This window comes from Ovis aries, chromosome 25, assembly GCF_016772045.2.
Source record: "Ovis aries strain OAR_USU_Benz2616 breed Rambouillet chromosome 25, ARS-UI_Ramb_v3.0, whole genome shotgun sequence".
Lineage (NCBI taxonomy): Eukaryota > Metazoa > Chordata > Mammalia > Artiodactyla > Bovidae > Ovis > Ovis aries.
The window spans coordinates 34331820-34351208 of record NC_056078.1 but is presented as its reverse complement, the minus strand read 5'-3'; the positions used below and the strand labels follow the sequence as shown (position 1 = coordinate 34351208).

Sequence of the window (19389 nt, the reverse complement as noted above, 5' to 3'; positions counted from 1 at the left end):
CTCTCTGTCTGCTGACAGTGACCTCTGCAGCCACAGCCCCTTCTCCATCTGCCCCCATGCCCTGAGGCTCGCACCCCTGCAGACTCAGACGTAGGAGCACAATTCCACCTGCACGCTTCCACCCTTATTTACAGGGATGGACAGGGCAGGGGTGGGTTCAAGAGGTGAGGCACCTGAGGCCCAGAACTTTAAGGCAGCACAGTGGAGGGGCCCTGAGTAGCCTTGTGACTCAGTATGTGGCCATGGTCGAACAGCAAAGGAGCCACCTGAGTTCATCGAAGATGCTGAATTGCGGGCCCTGCCCGGAACCTCCATTCTGATGAGACTGTCCATGCAGTGTGTGTGTACATTAGGTTTTTTTTACCTTTTTTCGACTGAGGTAAAATTCACATAAAATTCTAAATTTTAACCATATAAAATGGTACCAATTAAGTGGGTTCAGAGTGGTGTGCAATCACCACCACCTTATTCTAGGAATTTTCATCACCCCCTGTACTATTATGGAGAAGGCAGTGGCACCCCACTCCAGTACTCTTGCCTGGAAAATCCCATGGGTGGAGGAGCCTGGTAGGCTGCAGTCCATGGGGTCGCTAAGAGTCGGACACAACTGAGCGACTTCACTTTCACTTTTCACTTTCATGCATTGGAGAAGGAAATGGCAACCTACTCTGGTGTTCCTGCCTGGAGAATCCCAGGGACAGGAGAGCCTGGTGGGCTGCCGTCTATGGGGTCGCACAGAGTCGGACACGACTGACGTGACTTAGCAGCAGCAGCCTGTAGCGTTAAGCAGTCATTTTCCATCCCCCCTCCCAACCTCCCTTGGAAACCACTAACATTTTGTCTGACGTTTTTTCACTTACCATGTTTTCAAGGTTCATCCATGTTGTATCAATACTTCACTTTTGTTTATAGCTGAATAATATCCCACTATGTGGCTATATCACATTTTATTCATCCATTCATCAAATCTGTGGACATGTGGGTTGTCTGCACTTTGGGCTTATTCTGAATAACACTATGAGCATTCATTCATGCGTAAGTTTGGGTGGGTATGTGTTCTCACTTCTCTCGGATGGAACTGTTGAGTCAAATAGTAACTCTAAGGTTTTGAAGATTCACCATTTTTGCACAGCCACTGTACCAGTTTACGCTCCTACTAGCAGTATTTATGTTCGACGTTCAGTTTCTCCTTATCCTCCCCAACACACCTCCCTGGTGGCAACCATCACACTGGGCGTGAAGGGGCATCTCGTGGGTTTAAGTTGCATTCACCTGATGATTAGTGACGCTAAACATCTTTTCATGCTTGTCAGTCACTTTTGTTATGTTTTGGAGAAAGTCTATTCAAATCCTTTGCCCGTTTAAAAAACTAGGTTGTCTTTTTGCTGTTGAGTTGTAAGAGTTCTTTATGTATTGTGGATACTACACTTTTATCCGAGATATGATTAGCAAGTGTTTTCTCCCATTCTGTGGGTTATCTTATTTTGATAGTCCTTTGATATCCAAATTTGTTTTGACGAAATTCAATTTATCTGTTTTTTGCTTGTTCTTTTGCTATCAATCTAAGAATCCACTGACATACCCAAAGTTATGAATTATTTATTCCTGTCTTCTAAGATTTTTATAGCTTTAGTTCTTACATTGTTTTGTTTAAAGCTATTTTAGGTCAATGTTTGTATGTGGTGTGAGGTGAAGATTCAACTTCATTAGTTGGTTTGTTGTTGAAGAGAATATTCTTTCCCCATTGAATGGTCCTGGCACCCTTGTCAAAAACTATTTTAGCATAAGGTTTACATCTCAGTTCTATCCCATGTTTCTATATACCTTCTTTATGCCAGTATTGCACTGAATTACTACAGCTTTGTGGCAAGTTCTGAAATTAAGAACTATGAGTTCTCTTCGTTCCTTTTCAAGACTCTTGGCTTTTTGAGGAATTCCCTGCAATTCCTTATGGATTTAAGGATCAGCCAGTCCACATGGACAAAAGGCAGTTGAAGTTTTGATACATATTGAACTTATACATCAATTTTTAGAGTATTGCTATCTCCATAGTACTGTCCTCTAATCCATGAGCACAGGATTTTGTGTGTGTGTGTCTTACACCACCTTGGTTAAATTTATTCCTAAGTATCTTACTCCTTTCGTCTGTTCTATCCAATAGGGTGAGTGAGGTGCTGAAGTCTCCACCCACTGTTGCTTAACTGCCTCTCCCTTCCATTGTCACGTTTCTGACTTTCCGGGGCTCTACTATTAGATGCCTATGTATTTATAGTTGTTATGTCTTGATGGATTAAACATTTTATTAGGGTATGCTCTTAACTGGGGCATTTACTCCCTTTAAAGTACTTACGGGCCTCCCAGGTAGTACAGCAGTAAAGAACCTGCCTGCCAGTGCAGGAGGTATGAGAGACGCGGGTTGAATCCCAGGGTCAGGAAGATCCTCTGGAGTAGGGAATGGCAACCCACTCCAGTACTCTTGCCTGGAAAATCCCACGGACAGAGGAGCCTGGCGGGCTACAGTCCACAGGACGGCAAGAGTTGGACGCGACTGAAGTGACTTAGCCACGTTAATACCTTAACAGTGTTTTATTTCTTCATGTGGGTTTTAATTACAGTATCCTTTCATTTCAGTTTGAAGGACTTTCTTTGGCATTTCTCATACAGAAAGTCTACTAGCAAAAAACTGTCTCAATTTTTGTTCATCCAGGAACGTTAATTTTTCCCTCATTTTTGAAGACTATTTTGCTAGATATAGGATTCCTGCTGACATTTTTTCCCAGTGCACTGAATATGTCATCCCATAACCCTCTAGCCTCCATGGTTTCTGACAAGAAATCAGATGTTAACATTTTTGAAGACCGCTTGTATGTGACAAGGCAGTTCTCTATTGCTGACTTCACAATTCCTTGTCTGTCAACACTTTGGCTATAATGTGTCTCAAAGCAGATCTTCATAAAAATACCCGTTATGATCTGAGTTCCTGGGATGTGTGGACTAATGTCTTTCATCAAATTTGTAAGAGTCCAGCCACTGTTTCTTCAAATATTTCCACTCTCTCTCTCCTCTGACTCCCATGTGTGTGTGTTGGTACACTTGGTGAGGTCCCACAGGTCTTAGGCTCCGTTCACTTCTCTCCTCAGATTGCAAGATCTCAATTGACCTATCTTGAAGTTTGCCAACTCTTTCTTCTGCTTTCTCAAATATCTTCTTGAACCTAAGTGATCTTGTCTTTGGGTAGTACTTTGTTGCCTTGCATGCCTTGTAATTTTTGTTGAAAACTGGGCAGTTTTTGAACATTATGTGAAAACTCTGGAAATCAGATTCCTCCCCTTCCTGAGTCTGTTGTTGCTGCTTGCTGAATTTCTTGTAGTTTCTCTAGTGACTTTCTGAACTGATTTTTTTAAAAGTCTGTGTTCTCTGTCAAGCGTGGCCACTGAAGTATCTGTTCAGCTAACTTAATGGCCTCTAGTGATTCAACGTTTCCTTTAACTCCTGGAACAAAACCCCAATCTCCCAGTCTTTACAAATGTGTTCTGTGTGTACTGGAGGCAATCTTTTGATATTCAGCCAGCCAGTCTGTGACTCTGCAGTAGCATTCACTTCCTGCAAATGCAGAGCCTGAAGGTCTGCCAGAGGCAAGTCTTCTGAGCATATACCCAGCCCTGAACATGCGTTTGGTCTTCCAGATTCCCAGGAGTTAGTGGGAGCACTCCAAAACTATTGCTCTGCAAAGCATCACACTGTCAGCCTTTTCTCCCCAAACTTTTCAATTTGTCACCTGTTTGCCCCAACTGTAACCCCTCTCCAGGCACTGGTGCTGATGAAACTGCCTTCAAATGTCCCTGAGGGTTGCCACCTCCACCTTACAAGAGTTCCAAATTAGGTAAAATAAAAGAAAGTCATTTAAGTCAGTCTTCCTGGAAGCAACCGGACAGATCGAAACAACCAACCATTCTTGAGAACAAGGTCCATTCTGCTCCATCCATTGCTAAGAACCTATTAAGGACTGTGGATACTGTTCTTGAGGCTGCCAGGCTGGGGTGAGGAGGATAAGGCTGGATAGTGAGATGGATAGTGAGAATGCCACAAGACTCTCTTATCAAGACTCAGTTTTTGTTTTTTTAAAGCTTTTTTTTTGGTTGCTACAAACTTTCAGTTCGTTTCCAGATTTCTCATAAAGTTGATTCTGATAGTTTTGCCATCTTGTCAGTTTTTTGGAGGTACAGTCTTTTCAAGATCCCTACTCTATCATTTTTACTGACTACAATGAAGTTTAAGAAGCTCTGATCTAGTCTCCCCTTCATTTTAGGTCCAAAGAGGAGAAGTAACTTACCCAGTAGCTGAGCTGAGGCCAGAATGGGGATGCCTGACTTCTGGACCAGTGTTCTTTCTGCTTTAGGGCTGTACTGGGTTCAGAGTGGACACCAGTATTAGGCCAAAGTGAGTTTTCCAAGGAGTGGGAGGGGACAAAAGCCCCTTGTAGAGTTGGGGACTTGACTGATTGGATCCTCTGCTGAGAATGAACCCCGTATAGGGCCAGGTGGAGGAATGAGTAACGATGTCCTTGTTTTTAGAAGAACACAGAGAGCTTTGAAGCTTGATGAAGCAAACATTTTAAGCTACTGATTTCTAGGCTAGGAATATAACTCCCTCCCTTCCAGACCTGGGGGAAGGACCACACTCCTCTTACTTGCCCTAGTGGACTTCACTGTACCCACATCTTACCAAAAACTCTGTGTGCCTTTTCAGCATCCAGGCCCTGAGCAAAGACTTCAGGAACCTCCATTTCTCATGTCCTTAAGGCCCAGTCTGTGCAAATTATTTATATTCAGGGTTTCCGAAGCACAAGTTTCTTTTTAAAGCCATATAACTTTTCACGAGCTAATAAGGATGGAACCCCTAAGCTATAGGGCAGAATCATGAAGCATGAGAAAGCAAACTGGCACCAAGAAAACATTTCCAGAACGTTCCAGAGCTGGCTGACTTTAATTTGGAAACAGCATTTGGCCATCGACATTCAGGTTTAAGGCACATTCTCAATTACAAGAAGCCCTGTCACTGGCAGGGAACTGGCTTTGTTCTTGTGGTTTGTGTGGAAGAAAGAACAGACGACTTTCTGGCCTTTTCTTTTCTAAAAAGGAGTGAGTTTGGCAATAACAAAGCTCATGACACATTTTCACCAGATGCAGAAAGTGTACCCTTAAAGGTTTTCCCTTTTACTCCTCAGTGAAGACATGGCACTCCAACCCCCTACCTCTTTCACACCCAAACTTTGTATGCAGCAAAGATGTGTATGCAACTGTCTGCAACTACATATTAAAAAAAAAAAAACAAAAAACCTCTGAACATACAAAATTACATGACTAGAAGGAAGCCAAGAGTTTCATCCATAAGCAAAGGGGAATGATTGCATGAGTCAGGAAACAAAATATCTACTTTAGCTGCAAGAGGCTGTGAGGGGTGCGGATGGGAGGAGGCGTCCTGAGAGTTCAAGACTGACTAGGTTCTCAGGCACAAGCACAATGCATGGATCAAGGGTGGGGGAGGAGATGGGGCCGAGGCTCTACAGTTGGTCTGTACTGTGACACCTGGGGGCTACTTTGTAGATTTGTTAGAAACAGACAAACATTCTTTCAGCCTTTTCCTGGCATTGCTGTTGCCAGCGGGTGGACAGAAGTGACCTGCCAGCCACTGCTCAGTCGTTGCCACCACAGATCTTCAGCAGAATCTTCCGGTAATCCCCTGAAGTGTCTCCCTGGTCACAGAAAGGAGTAAGACATCAAGTTAAGAAAGGCTCGACCAGTTCTGGCTTCCTGGCTCTTGATTTTCTTCTGCCCAAAGTGCCCTTACAGAGAGGTGGCCCTATCTTACGAAATTTCCCATTTTGCTGAGCAGGTGAGCAGCTCACATGCTGGCCTCACAGGTGCATGGACCATGGACAGTGTAGCTCAGCCTCCCTAGTCTCCTCCAGTGAAAAAACTGACAGCTGTACTCACCCCAGTGATCAAAGTCAGCATTTGAAAAACAAACACAAAAATGTTTAAACAGCCCGAAACGCCCCTACCCAGGTCTGACTGATGGCGGTCTTTGCCCAGTGCGTTTCTGTTGTGCTAAACAGGGATTATACCGTAAGGCACTACTGTGTCCTGTGCCGGAAATGCCATCTGCTGTGACACGACCATCCGGTGGAGGAGACAGCTACCACTTTGGCTCCCAGTTCACACTGAGCTCTCCTCCAACTGTCCGCTGCACTTAGAAGTAAGGCCACAATGAGCTAATTTCTAATCATTTTCTTCCTTGAGGGCAAGGCCTATGGCTTATTCCAGATGCCCACAGCACACAAGATTGCTATCAGCAGCATTGTTTCTATAGCCGAGAAAAGAGAGAGAAGCTTCTCTCAAGAAGATGCCCAACGTCAAACATCAGTGAGTCTGAAATCAGGACCTGGGTGTGGCAACTTCAATTTTAAGATTCAGAATTTAACTATCAGAAGCCCCCCTCCTTCCCACTCCTCCTGCAACAGAGATCAATTTTGTCAGACTGTCTCTGGCACACAGTGACGAAGAGGCACTAGTCTCTACTAGACACGCACATGTCACACAGTACGCTTTACATGGACCGCTTCCTTCAAGATCCAACACTTCTGGGGGTGGGATCATCTTAAGGATGATGGAACTAGGGTTCAGGGAGGTTTGAGCAAGCTGTGTGAGATCACATAGTGAGCAAATATCAACAGAAAAGCCAGAACTGGACCCCAAGTGGTGTGACCCCCGAGCCCTCGCTCTGAACCACCTCCCTGCGCTGCCTCCACCCTAAACCTGCAAGAGGTGGCTCGTCAGGGAGCCAGAGCCGTGCACCCTCCGGGGGTCTGGGCCCTGAGCTCTCCCTGATGGATGCCAGAGCCACGGGGCAGCTGGACTCTGAAGGCCAGGCCCCAGGCATTCATGTGGGGGTGGTGGTGCTGCGAGTCTCTCATGCTGACTGTGGACCCTCCTCTGCCAGCCACCTGCTCAACAGCAGCTGTGCTGGATGCTGGGATGTAGGGTGGGGCGAGAGCAAGGTCAAGACCCTCCCTGCCGTCAGGAGCTGACAAGCTGCTGCTGTGCGTGCAGAGGAACAAGGGAAAACTGAAGAGGGTGAGTAGAGGACCACAGGCGAGATGCCCATGCTTGGCTGAGGCCAAGCCCATGGCGCTGTGAGGAGGAGGAGCAAAGGGGATGGGGGAGCGGCCAGGGAGACAGCCCAGACGGCCCCCAGAGGCCCGTACCGTGATATCGTGGTACAGCGACTTGCCATACAGCCGCTTATACTCCGCTCTGATGTCCAGGAGGTCGATCTCGCTGCGAGACACCATGATGCGGATCAGGGTCCGGTCTTTGGTTCCGGCTCCCTAAAGAGAGTGGCCCAAGGGCATGAGCTGTGGACCTCCTCACCATCCAGTCCCCACCTTTCCTGGGCCCCAGGCCCCTCCCCGCCCTCTCTGGAGGAAGGCTGGCTCTCCTCAAGCTTCCTCCCCTGAGTAAGGTCCCAATCACAGAATGGGCTGAGGCACCCCCCTCACCCAGACCCTGCACCTGGGGATTACCTACCCTCATGGCCTTGTTGAGCCTTTCAGCAAAGAAGGCTGGGGTATTCTTAAGACATTTCACTGGAAGAGAGAAACAAAGCATAAGCTGATCTGCAGAAAACTCAGTCTAGCGGGGCATGGAGCCCATAGCCTCCTCTCAGAAGGCCGGCTGTCCATCAAACAACCTCTGCATCCATCTTCCTCCCCCCTCATCTCCTTCAGGCTCAATTATCCCACGATCCTGGCTCCAGCCCTCTGGAATAGAAACATGCAGAGCCTGGACACCAACGCAACCCCTTTCCTGATAACCAGTGTGATGGAGGAAGTTGTGTAGGGACGGAATGTGGACGGTGGTTAGGAGCCATACGGCTGCTCGAGCAGGAGGGGCCCCGCTGGGGATGGCGTGGTCCTTGGGGGGAAGGATGTCTGAGCAGAATGAATGTCCAACTGGGGTTCTCAGGCCATGACACCTACCATGGGGGACACAGGGAACCTGCCCCGCTCGGAGAGCTCCCAGAAAAGCAGAGCAGAGACAGACAGCCCGTGAGAGTCCCAAGTGGGTACAAAGAGGGGCCACACCCTCAGGTGGAGGGCTGGGGGAGGACTGGCCTGGAGCGTGCCAGGCCCTGCTCTGGAGGGCAGAACCCAGGCACCGTGGGAGGCGCACAGCGTCCTGGGAGCTACGCCAGCTTTCCTCAGCCAGGGCCTGTTTTGCTGTTGCAAGTAAAAAAAAGCCTTTCCACGTGTTTCCATCACAAACATCTGACAACTGCCTGCAGGGATGTATTTTTAGAGAAGACTTGGCAGGATATGAGTCATCTTCCTCCCGGAGAGCGGCTGGTCGTGCTCCCACTGGTGCTCACACTGCAGCTCCCTCCCGGGGCTGGGCTTGAAATATAAACAAGACCGCTGGGGGCACAACTACACAGTGATCCAGGAAGCAGCCTGATTTCCCACTGCGTAGGCAGCTGGATTTAACAATCTTGGACCCTTTCACTATGCTCGTCCTCAACCACAGGGTGGATGAGCACCCAGAAAACTCACAACACACCCCAGGCCCCAGGGGGCGGGCTGAGACACCTACCCACAGCCAGCATGCCCTGCTCCAGGTCCCCAGACATCTCCCGGCAGATGCTCTTCTCAATGTCACGTCCTGTCATTCTCTGATACTCGTTAAAAACTAGTGGGAAGACAGAGGAACACATTATGAACTGAATTCTGTCCCTGACGCTTGCCCCAAATTCTTGCGTTGAAGTGTCCCAACTCCCAGGACTTCAGAATTTAAACTGTACTTGGAGATAGTCTTTAAAGAGGTAATTAAGTTAAAATGAGGCCCTCAGCATGGGCCCGGATCCAATCTGACTGGTGTTTTTATAAGAAAAGGAGATTTGGATACACAAGCAAACACCAGGGCTGCAAACACAGAGCTAAGAGCATGCTCAGACACAGCAAGGAGGGGCCACGTGCGAGCCAAGCAGAGAGGCCGCAAGAAAAACCCTCACTGCCGGCACCGTGATCTTGGACTTCTGGCCTCCAGAACTGGGAGAAAACAGATTCCTGCTGTTTAAGCCACCCGGCCCGTGGTATTTTATTACGGTAGCCCGAGCTGACTCGGACAGGACGCGTGGTGAGAGCTCTGCCTCCTCCCAGAGCTCGCCTCTCCCACTCTGCTCCTGGCACCCGAGGCAGTCCCGGTGACCACGCTGGCCCAGCTCTCAAGTCTGCCGGTTCTTCACCCGAAGGCAAGTGCATTCCCCCGCCCCCCAGCCTGCTCACTCAGTCCCCTTACCTGCACCTCAATCCCCTGTCCAGGAGCCCTGACACCAATACGCTCTGCTCAGATTCACCACCTCCAATCCCGGCCCTTCCCCGTCATTCTGTGTCGGTCTTTCTTCATCTGACTGTAAGCTAACACAACTCTGGCATCCCAGCCTGCCCTGGGTTGGGCTGAGCACCCATGGGAAGCGGGCTGTGGGTTCCGAGAGGCAGGTGGAGCCATGGAGACCCGGGTCCTGACCTGAGCTCTGCCCCAGGATAGGACCCCCTTCCCCGGCCAAGCTCTCGGTTTCTCTGTTCTCCAAACTGCTGTCATTCAACTCGCGTGTCAGCATCATGGCTTCTCCCACCTCTGGACCCAACTCAGATCAGCTCCTCTTTTCTCCCGACTAGTATCATTCATGCAGCCCTGATGCGCTGTAAACATATCTCATGCTTATTAAAATGCACAGTGACCAAGACGAGCATGCGTGCGCACTTGCTCCACTGCAGGACAGTGCTGTGGAGGCAGGCAGCCCGAGGGCAAGCCCCAGCTCTGCCACGTTACCAGTTGGCTGCCTGAATTCCCCAGCTGCCCTTCACCCCATTCCTCATCTGTAAAGCGGGAGAATGGCGTCCACTGGCATTCATTAAAGGCTCGGTGCACGCACACAGTGGGTGCTGGAGATCCCAGCCCGCTGCTAGGTGTGGTCACCGTTCTCCATCCTCACCTGCCCTCTTCAGCGCTGACACTGCTGGCCTCTAGGACACCCCTTTCTCGGGGTGTCCCTCCTACGTCTCCTGCCCTGGCCGGAGCCCTGTCCTCAGACCGCTGTGCTCCCTCCCAGGGGGACCACTTGCAGTCCCAGGGCCTCAAACTCCTTCGACCCACTCAGCTCCCAAACTTCCACCTCTAGCCAGACCTCTCCAGAGCTCCGGGCTCACAGACCTAGTGGCTTCCACGGCATCTGTGGCTCCTGACCCCCTCCCCTCCTTAAAGCCTTCCACTCTCGGTCAAGGGCCCTGCCCTCTCCCACTGGCTCAGCAGGGACAAATCCCAGGGTCCTTTCCCTCTCTCACACTCCACAGCCAATTCATCTGCAAACAGGGCCAGAATCTGACCCCTGCTCACCACCTGCTCCTACCAGCTGTCCACACCACCATCACTCCTCCCCTGGACTGACTGCGGCCGTCTCCTAACTGGTTTCCTTCTTCACCAGAGACCTCGCCACTCTTCTCAGTACACGTGCCAGTACACTTGCAAAACCTAAGTCAAATCACAGCCCTCCCTCACACCGAGCCCTCCGCCGGCTCCCTGTTTTATTCAAGACAGACATCTAAGTCCACGCAACTGTCAGCAGGGCTTCCTCCTGTACAGCACAGGGCACTGACAGAAAAATGTATACAGGTGTAAAACCGATTCGCTTTGCTGTGCAACAGAGATTGGCACAACACTGAGTCAACTATATTTCAATTAAAAAAAGAAATTAAAAACTGCTCCCAAACAAACTCTGAAATTCCACATTCTAGCAGGTAAAGATACCCACCATCAGGAGGCCCCCCTTTCTCTCACCTTCCTTGCTTTCCTCAGAACCAGATTCCAGCACAGGCAGGAAACACGCTGATAAAATCCTGCAAATCACCACTAGGGGGCTCTTTCAAGGAAGCGAAAGGCCCACGCAGCGAGGAACTGCCAAAGGTTTCTGTTTCCTGGCACAGGGCAGCCAGCACAGCCTTACCTGCCACCAGGTGGGCCCGGCTCCGGGAGCACAGAATCGCATTGAACTTGGACTCATCTGTTCCCAGGCGGTTCTCCCCGGCTGCATAGAGCTCCTGGACAGAAGATGGACAGATAGGCATGCAGGCCTCACCCCCGACTCCAGGCCCACGTCACCTAGGACAGCTGGGCAGAATTTCTGGGCCCTGAAGCCCAGAGGGGAGGGAGAGGGGGACAGGGTCCCAGCTGAGTTCCATTCACTGTGCTAAGGCAGACGCCATCCACACATCCCCTGGGCCGGGAGAGCCTAGGCCACTGGGGTCCAGGACAGGCAAGGAACCAGGGGGCAGCAGCACAAAGGAAAACACAGGCTTGAGTTCTAGCTCAGCTGCCCTCTTGCCACGGGACTCTAGGCAGGTCATTGGCCCTCTCTGTGTTCTCTGCTCTAAAGTGGGAAGACTGAATTAGATTCAGGGCCACCAACCTGAAAGCCCAAAGGGGCCACTGGGTAACTTAAATGCAGGAATCAGGGCAGTTTAAGGCCAGAGAGTGGTTGGGACCGTGGGGACTACACAGAGGTGCTTCTCAGCTGAGAAGAGGACAGAGAAACAAGGCTCACAGCCCGCAGATCCACTTTCCACGTAGTGGTTTAGTTGCTAAGTCGTGTCCAACTCTTACAAGCCCGTGGCCCGCCAGGTTCCTCTGTCCCTAGAATTCTCCAGGCAAGAATACTAGAGTGATTGCCATCTCCTTCTCCAGGGGATCTGCCCGACCCAGGCATCAAACCTGGGTTTTCTGCACCGCAGGCAGATTCTCTACCAACTGAGCTGGCAGGGGGCGCCAGAAATCCAGATGTCCATGTGAAATTTCTCACCTTTAAAGGCAGTTTCCCTATCTATAAGCGGAAACACAGAATAACGATATTACAATTGACAGATTGCAGTTATGGATGTGGGACTTTATGTGACAGGTGCCTGCCTATCATTTCATTGCATACACCATTTTATGTTTGTAAATGGGAAGAATTTGCAGTTTCTTCTTAAACTGCTGAAGGTCTAAGCTCAGTATATATGCCAACTGGTAACCTTTGAACCAGATGGCTCCAAAGTACCTTTCGAGCCTCAGGCAGCAGCAGCTCGTGGACTTAAAGGCACCAATATTTGAGGGCAGAAGGTGCCCATCAGGGGCTCAGAGACCCCACAAGTCAAGGTGAGGCCAAGCAGGTCCAGAACTAAGAAGGCAGAGTAGTCGGCACGAAAGCCTTCGACCAAGGCAACTTCTGCCTGAGCTAAGAAACGGCCTGGCCAGGGAACAGCAATGGGAAAGTCCCCACTGGGCAAGGACAGAGCCTGGGGCTTTAAGGATGTCCAGCCTCAAGTTCAGTTATGGAAATGGGGGTCCCAAGCCAGGGAGATGTTAAGGAGGGGACCGGGACCAGGGCAGGGGCAGGCGCTGTCTGGGCACAGGGAATGAGCGAGGCGTCTGGGCCTCTGTCTAGACTCTGCCTCCAGGTCTCTCGGGACACAGCTCCGCCTTCCTGGGCCTCAGTGTCCTCACCTGGACACCTCGGTGCCCTCCAGCCCACCAGGAAGCTGGGGCCCTCTCCAAGCAGAACTGCTACGGTGGTCTGACATCATTGGTGGGAAACCCAAATGACTCTGGAGAGGCGCTTGGATCCCTGGACAAAGAGAGGAAATGGCCAGAGACAGTTCCCCCTTTAGCCTGCAATTCACACCAGGCTGGAGACAAGGGCAGAATTTTAAGGCTACACTACTAACATGGCAGCTGGTTTCTAGGCTCAAATCAAAAGCTTAACAGAATAATGGTCAAGGCAAACAAACACAAGAAAAGTACCAAGTCACATGAAATCCCACATCCATCACTGATCTACCAACTGTTGAAAGTAATATTATCCCATGTGGTCCCTCCTACAGGGCAGGAGGCTGAATGAAGCCTATGGAGGTGGGTGACCTGCTCAAGGTCACACGGTTGATAAGCAGCAGAGCCTGTGAAACTCAGAGAGTCTGGAATCCACTCCTCATCTTTGCTGTTTCCACCCCTCATAACACAAGGAAGTGGGAAGCGCCCCCTGCTCAGGAAGCCAGGTGAGCGGCCGTCACACTCACCTGCACATCTCTCTGGACGAGGGTCATGTCCACGTTTGTGCTTTCATCCCGGTTTCCCTGAAAGGAAGCAGGCTGTGAGGCAAGGCCACTCCTTGGAGCCACATCCTCCCTCCCTGCTCCTCTTCCCCGTGGCCCAGACGTTCACCTCTCCCTACCGTGGGCCCAAGCTCTGCCCTGGGAAAGTACCTGAGAGAGAGAGATGAGGAGCCGCTGGAAGTGTCCTGACGTGTCACTCCGAATGGCCTCCTCCAGGGTCTTTTTGAATTCTGAAAGCGAGATGCCAGGAAGGGCCACCCTGTAGCTCCGTGGACCACGCTGCCCACTGCACACAGTCAACAGTGAGCACTGGCAGGAGGAGCAGGTGGTCCACACGGCCCCCAGGAACACACAACTGGAGGCCAGGAAGGGCTATGCTCCCAGGCTGACCTGGCCCTGGGCATACCCAGGTTTTCCCTCAGCCCTCTCTTAAGCTCAGGCACCTGCTTCTGTGTAAACAGCAATCAGGGCTGGGCCTGGGATGGAAGCCCAGTGTGCTGGGGATGGCAGGAGACGAGGAGACAAGGTCAGGAAGGGAGAGTTCAGGCCCCGGGGGGGGGGAGAGGGTGTGGCCTCAGCGGCTGAGGCCCTGGGGCCAGCCTAACCTGTCTTGTAGAGTCTGTTCAGCTCCCGGATGTGCTCGTTGCTGCGGGAGGCGAGGATCTCGATCAGGCAGGCTTCATCAGTGCCCGCCCCCTGCGGAGCCAGAGCGCACGACAAAGCAGGAGCTTGTGACAGCCTCCTTGCTGGCACGCAGGGAAGAGCAGGTGCCATGATCCCTCAGGACACAAACCCCAGTGGAAGAGGCCACAGACACAGACCCACTCATGCTGCCGCTGCTGCTGCCCCGGCCTGAAGCAGCCAAACTTCCCCCCACAGTCCCAGGAAAGGACCAGGAAAGAGAGCAACATGGTGGCAAGTGGAGATCCATTTGAAGGATTATCCCCATTCCAACTTCCAGGACACCAAGAAATCAGAGAAGTGTGGTGACTTGTCCAAGGCCACACAGTCAATGGTGGGGCTGAGAGGCGGACCTAGATCTGTTTTATTCCAAGTTCAGTCCATGAATAAAGTGACAAACAACTGAGAAAACAGTTTGAAAGCAAGAGCATCGACACGTGGGAAAACCTGACTCCCAGAGTGGAGAGTGGAGCGTCTGGAGACACCTAAGAAAAGGCAACAACATTGAGGATGGAAGAGACGGCTGAGGAAGGGACAGTAAGGAGGCAGGGGACAGAGTCAGTAGCCTGCTTTCTGCATCGGGTTGCACCTTGGTTCTCACGATCACTAGCTGTGTGACCTTCGGCATGTTACTTCACCTCTCTGTGCCTCCAGTTCCTGGACCGTAAAATGGGAGTGATACTGGAGGCAGATATGGTAGGGTGTACTGGAAGCAAGGGAATCAGGAAGGACTTTCTTGACACAAGAGAAACCATTTCTGGCCTAAACCACTTTGTGACCTAAGCCTGGCCACAGTACTTGTCCTTAAGGGAACAACAGAGCAATAGGCAAGATAACAAAACATATAGACCCTGGGTTCTGAGCTGTGACACACAAGTGGTCTAGGCCTTTGTCCATCACATCCACACACACAGAGCATACACACCTTGATAGCTTCCTTTATCTCACAGGCATCAAAGAGGACAGGGGTCTTCATCAGGGCTAAGATCGTCTTCTCAAAGTTTCCTGACAGTTCCGATTTCAGATCTTTGATCAAATCCTAATTGGACATTTAGAAAAATGAAAAAACCTATTTTGAGAATCCATAGGAGGTAACCAATAGGGAACAATATCCCAGATTCAGCAGCATTTACAGAAAAGACAAACCTCAGGCCCCAGACTGACCTACAGAACTATAACCTGCATTTGAACCAGATTCCCAGGGAACTCATAGCCCGTTAAAGTAGGAGAGACACTAGGCCAGAGCACTAGCCCGCATGCTCTAGCCTCTATGTACTCAGCGCTTATCTTTCTATTAGTAAGATCCAAAAGCCCCCAAAGTCAAACTTCTGTATGTTCAGCACTTAAAGCCTCTTCTTTCAAAGAGAAATAACTTGCCCATGGTCTCGGTGAGTCATGGCAGAGCCAGGATAGAACCCAGATCCCCGGGCACCTCTCAGCAAACTTCAGGACCCTGTGGACTCTGGGATTTCTACTTCAGAACATCCTTTGCCTCTAGAAGATGCCATCAGTTGAGAGCCACCAAGAAACGCCCTAACATGCCTTAGGGTCCATCTAGGAGATCCAGGTCCTGGGGAAAAGCAGGAGTAGGCTGCACCTATCAGGAGGATATGCCCTGATTCAGGCAAGAACCCCTGACCGTCCCTGTTGGTCCCAGGAACCAACACTCACCTTCCCATATGCTGTCTTGAAGGACAGGAGGATCTGCTGCCGTTGCTTGTTGGAGCGACTACCCAGGCAGTCAATGATGGCCTGCTCGTCGGTCCCTGGTGGAAGGAGAGGTGGGAGTGCGCGTGGGGTCACAGGGATGCTCTGTGGCTAGAGACTTTCTCGGCCTGGGTCCTCCAATTCCCCTGAGCATCTGCGATACATCCCCATATCCACACTCTCTCTAACCCGGCAGCCAGGCTGCCTCCACCCAGCGACCCCAGCCCACAGAGCCACTGTGTGACTGCCGAGGGAGTCGGGGGAGGCAGCTGGGACTCGTGCCACCCAGGGTCTCTCACCAAAGCCCTTCATGGCCTTCCGCAGGACCTCAGCGTCTCGCAGGGGGTCAAAGCCAGATGCATCTGTGATGGTGCCTCGGTTTCCAAACTACTCAGACAGACAGACAGACAGTAAGATGCTGCATTTCCTAGACGTGAGACTGCCTGCCCCAGACTCTGGAAATATCTTCCTTCTAAAAGTTGGGGTACCTGAAGGAGTCTGCAGTTGACAGCACAAGGGACTCAACACTGAGTCGGCCTAATGTGACCATTGCCGCTCCTCGTGTCCTGGCACTGAAGCATCTGCCGGGCTCCCATGGCAAGGAGCCTCCCTAGAGCTGAGTCCTGATGCTGGAAATCTACGCTACGCCCGGGTCCTCCAGGCCGGGGCTCCGGATGGAGGGGAGGCCTCAGAACAGGGTCCTAGCCTCTCCTCAAGGCCTCAGCGCTGCACATCGGGGCTCCCCTAACATCCCTGCTTAGTCCACTCTCTACACATCATAAACAGGTGTTCCTCCGGGATGCCTTCAAGTGTCCAGCCTTCACGATGGTACATGCAGACCGGCTACCTCCTGGATTCACTCTGGTTTCCTGGACTGTGTTCTGGATTCTGTGACCTGCTTGCCTGCTGGACTTCTTCCTCCAATGACGGCTACGCTCCAAGCACACTGGATTTTTCCTGCCTAAACTCTCCCTTGATGGATGGTCTAGGACAAACTGGCTTTAACAGAGGACAGAAGCTGAGAGAAAGATGAGGGGAAGGCAGAGAGGCACGATGCAGGGCAGGGCAGGGGTAGGGGGATGTGCAGGTGTTGGGGAAGGAGGGGAATGGACCCTCTGCCTAAAAATAGTAGTCAACCACACTCCACTGGCCCTGTGCTTGGCTGGTTTGGCTGTGTAACCATGGCAATGAATTCTAGGCTCTGCAAATATGAACTGCTCTCCAAAGTGAGCCAAGAGCAATCCTGAGAGAGCCGCCAGCCATTTTCCACACTCAGAGGGGCTGGTTTTGAGTCTGGGAGGGCACATCCAGAGATTAAAGACTAAGAGCCACTGGGCAAAGGCCTTTTGAGACAGTTCTCACAAAGCCCAGGCAGTCAATACCATAAGAAGAACGAAGAGTACCTGGAGCGTTCAGACCCGCCTCACACAGGGACCCTCTAACCAAGCTGGGACAAACAGGGCAGCTCCCTGGGCCCTCAGAAGTGCAAGCAGGGGTGGGGAGTCTGTGAGAAAGCGATGCTCTGAAAACCACAAGTCAGAGCTACAGGACTGAGCCCTCCCCCATCCCTGCTAGGGGACACTAGGCCACGTGTCTCAGGCTATTAGGGCCAGGCCCGGACAGGCAGTAGCACAGGGTCGGCACCTACCTGGGCTGGGGACACGGCAGGGGTGACGGTCCCAGAACCCGAGTACCCTGGATAGCTCGGCGCCGGATGCTGCCCAGGAGGTGGCACTGGTGACTGTCCGGGGAAGGTCATGGGTGGCTGTCCAGGGTAGGCCCCTGGGGGCTGCTGTCCAGGGGGCAACATGGGCTGGCCTGGCACAGGGGCCCCTGGGTATGGCGGATATGAAGGCATCCCAGAGGGTGGGTTTCCTCCAGGGGGCGGGTACATTCCATACGAAGGAACAGGCTGCTGGGCGGGAGGGGGCTGCCCGAAACTCCCGGGGGGAACTGGAGGGTAACCACCGCCAGGGGTCCCCGGGTACAGGTTTGGCACGCTGGCTCCTCCAAACGTCCCAGACATGTTGGCTGCCTGAAAGTCCACAAAGCGGAGCCTTAGACTAACAGCCCTGGAGAGGTAAGGCCACACTCCATCCATCCCTCTGCCCCTCCCCACCCTGAGCCCTGCAGCGGGAGCCCCGGAGCCACACTCGGCTCAAGCTGACCCTGAGCACCACCAGCTTCTCAGCAGGCCTACCGAGCCCGCCCTCTGTCCCCATGCCCCCGCCTGCACCACTGGCCCTTTACCCTGCCTGCCTCACTCTGACACCACACCACTGTTCCCTCATGCTACTGTCTGTCTCCTCCCAGGGGCTGGCAGGTACTCCTGGGCTGGGGTTTTCTATCCCCAGCACGTACCATGGGCCTGGTGCAAATCAGACTAGGCAGTGGTTGCACTGTTTACACTGAGCGTATGTTTATCTTTAGATTATAAAATACACCATTTTATAAGCAAATCGAAAGTAGCGTGCCTGCCTGTGTTACCAGGCACCTGCCCCCCCCAACCAGGACAGTCATCCGCATGTACGAACACAGACAACACACACCTGCATCCGGTCACACATGCAGGACACACACACACACCCTCACCCTCACCCTCCTCCCGTCCCTGTGCTGAGCGCATACAGAAGGTGCTCAATGCATATCCCTCACCCTGACCCAATCCCCCAGTACTGAAAGGAGCCTGGAAGGCCACGCAGCCCAACACACTCCCCCACCCGTCGCTTTACTAAAGAAAACGAGATGCAGAGAGGGACAGTGAACTGGCGAGAGCCTCGATGGAAACCCTTCTCTCCTAAGATATAGTGAGATACAGCGCGACACCCTCGGTGCCCACAGGTAAACACACACCCCTCTGACACCCCGGAAGCCAGCAGCCTTTCTCCCTCCGGCCCCACGAGAGTGGCCCCCGGGGCAGCCCAGTGGGCGGGCTGGACTCACCACTCCTGAGAGGTAGTCCTGGTTGAACTGCCCTGCGTAGTTGGCCACATTATCCAGCCCGATGGGAGGCATGGTGGGTGGCGGGTAGCCAGCACCACCCCAGGCACCGCCACCTGAAAGCAACACCGAGTCCATCAGCCCCTCGATCAACAGCCAAGAGGACAAGGCAGAGACATCAAGCTCCCAGGCGGTCAAAGAGAAGGCCAGGCAGAACCTTGGGCAGTCCTATAGGCCACGGTGAAAGCGCTCAGGCAGTAGAGTCTAGCCTGATCCTGCTGCCAGAGAAGAAGGAACCTGCCCCACATTTTGGGGAGGAAGGCACCACTCAGCAAACACTCCCAAGACTCTCTGTGGGGTATTAAGGCAGGAGGGCCAAGGGCAGACTTGTTCTCCTGGCCTTACCACCATGGACCAGGAGTACAGACAGGTCACTCAGGGAGGCTGTGCCGAGCCCAGCAGAGTGTGGAGCTCAGGGAGCACTCCGAGTCCAGAGTGACAGACGAGCACAGCGGGCGGGGTGGGCTGGCCTGCTCATCTGGCTGTGTGCCGTCACCACATGTCTGTGAGAGGCAGGGAGGAGCAGGATGACGGGACAGAGGCAGGCAGGGCTTGGCTGTGAGGAGGAGTCGGGGAACAGCAGTAAAAGTAAGAAAAAAAAGTAAGAAGTTCCAGCTCCGACACCAGAAGGACCGGGGCATGCGCCCTGAGCGAGCACGCAGCCATCCTGGCTCAGTTTCCCCGTGTGAAGCGGGGATAGCTGGTGATGGCCTCAACTGCTGTGAGGAGGACTGAGAGAGTTACTGCCAGGCAGGGCTTAGCTGGGAGCCCGGTGAGTGTTCGTATGTGACAGCCCTCAC

At 52.2% G+C, this 19389-nt stretch overlaps 1 protein-coding gene across 8 annotated transcripts in view; it reads right to left on the bottom strand.

Annotated features, from left to right (window-relative positions):
- Positions 1-4967: 4967 nt before the first annotated feature.
- The window catches only part of ANXA11 (annexin A11), a 40918-nt gene continuing 26496 nt past the window's right edge, over positions 4968-19389 (bottom strand). For 6 of the 8 annotated variants that reach the window (XM_060406540.1, XM_060406542.1, XM_060406543.1 and 3 more), the window contains 12 exons: positions 18533-18645; positions 17238-17624; positions 15889-15976; positions 15554-15648; positions 14808-14921; positions 13807-13897; positions 13352-13431; positions 13166-13222; positions 11062-11155; positions 8652-8747; positions 7590-7648; positions 4968-7390 (listed from right to left, as the gene is read on the bottom strand). In XM_060406540.1, the coding sequence (XP_060262523.1) occupies positions 6836-7390; positions 7590-7648; positions 8652-8747; positions 11062-11155; positions 13166-13222; positions 13352-13431; positions 13807-13897; positions 14808-14921; positions 15554-15648; positions 15889-15976; positions 17238-17624; positions 18533-18645 (1829 nt within the window). In that variant the 3' untranslated portion in view covers positions 4968-6835. The other 2 variants (XM_004021511.5, XM_060406545.1) reach the window with 2 other exon arrangements.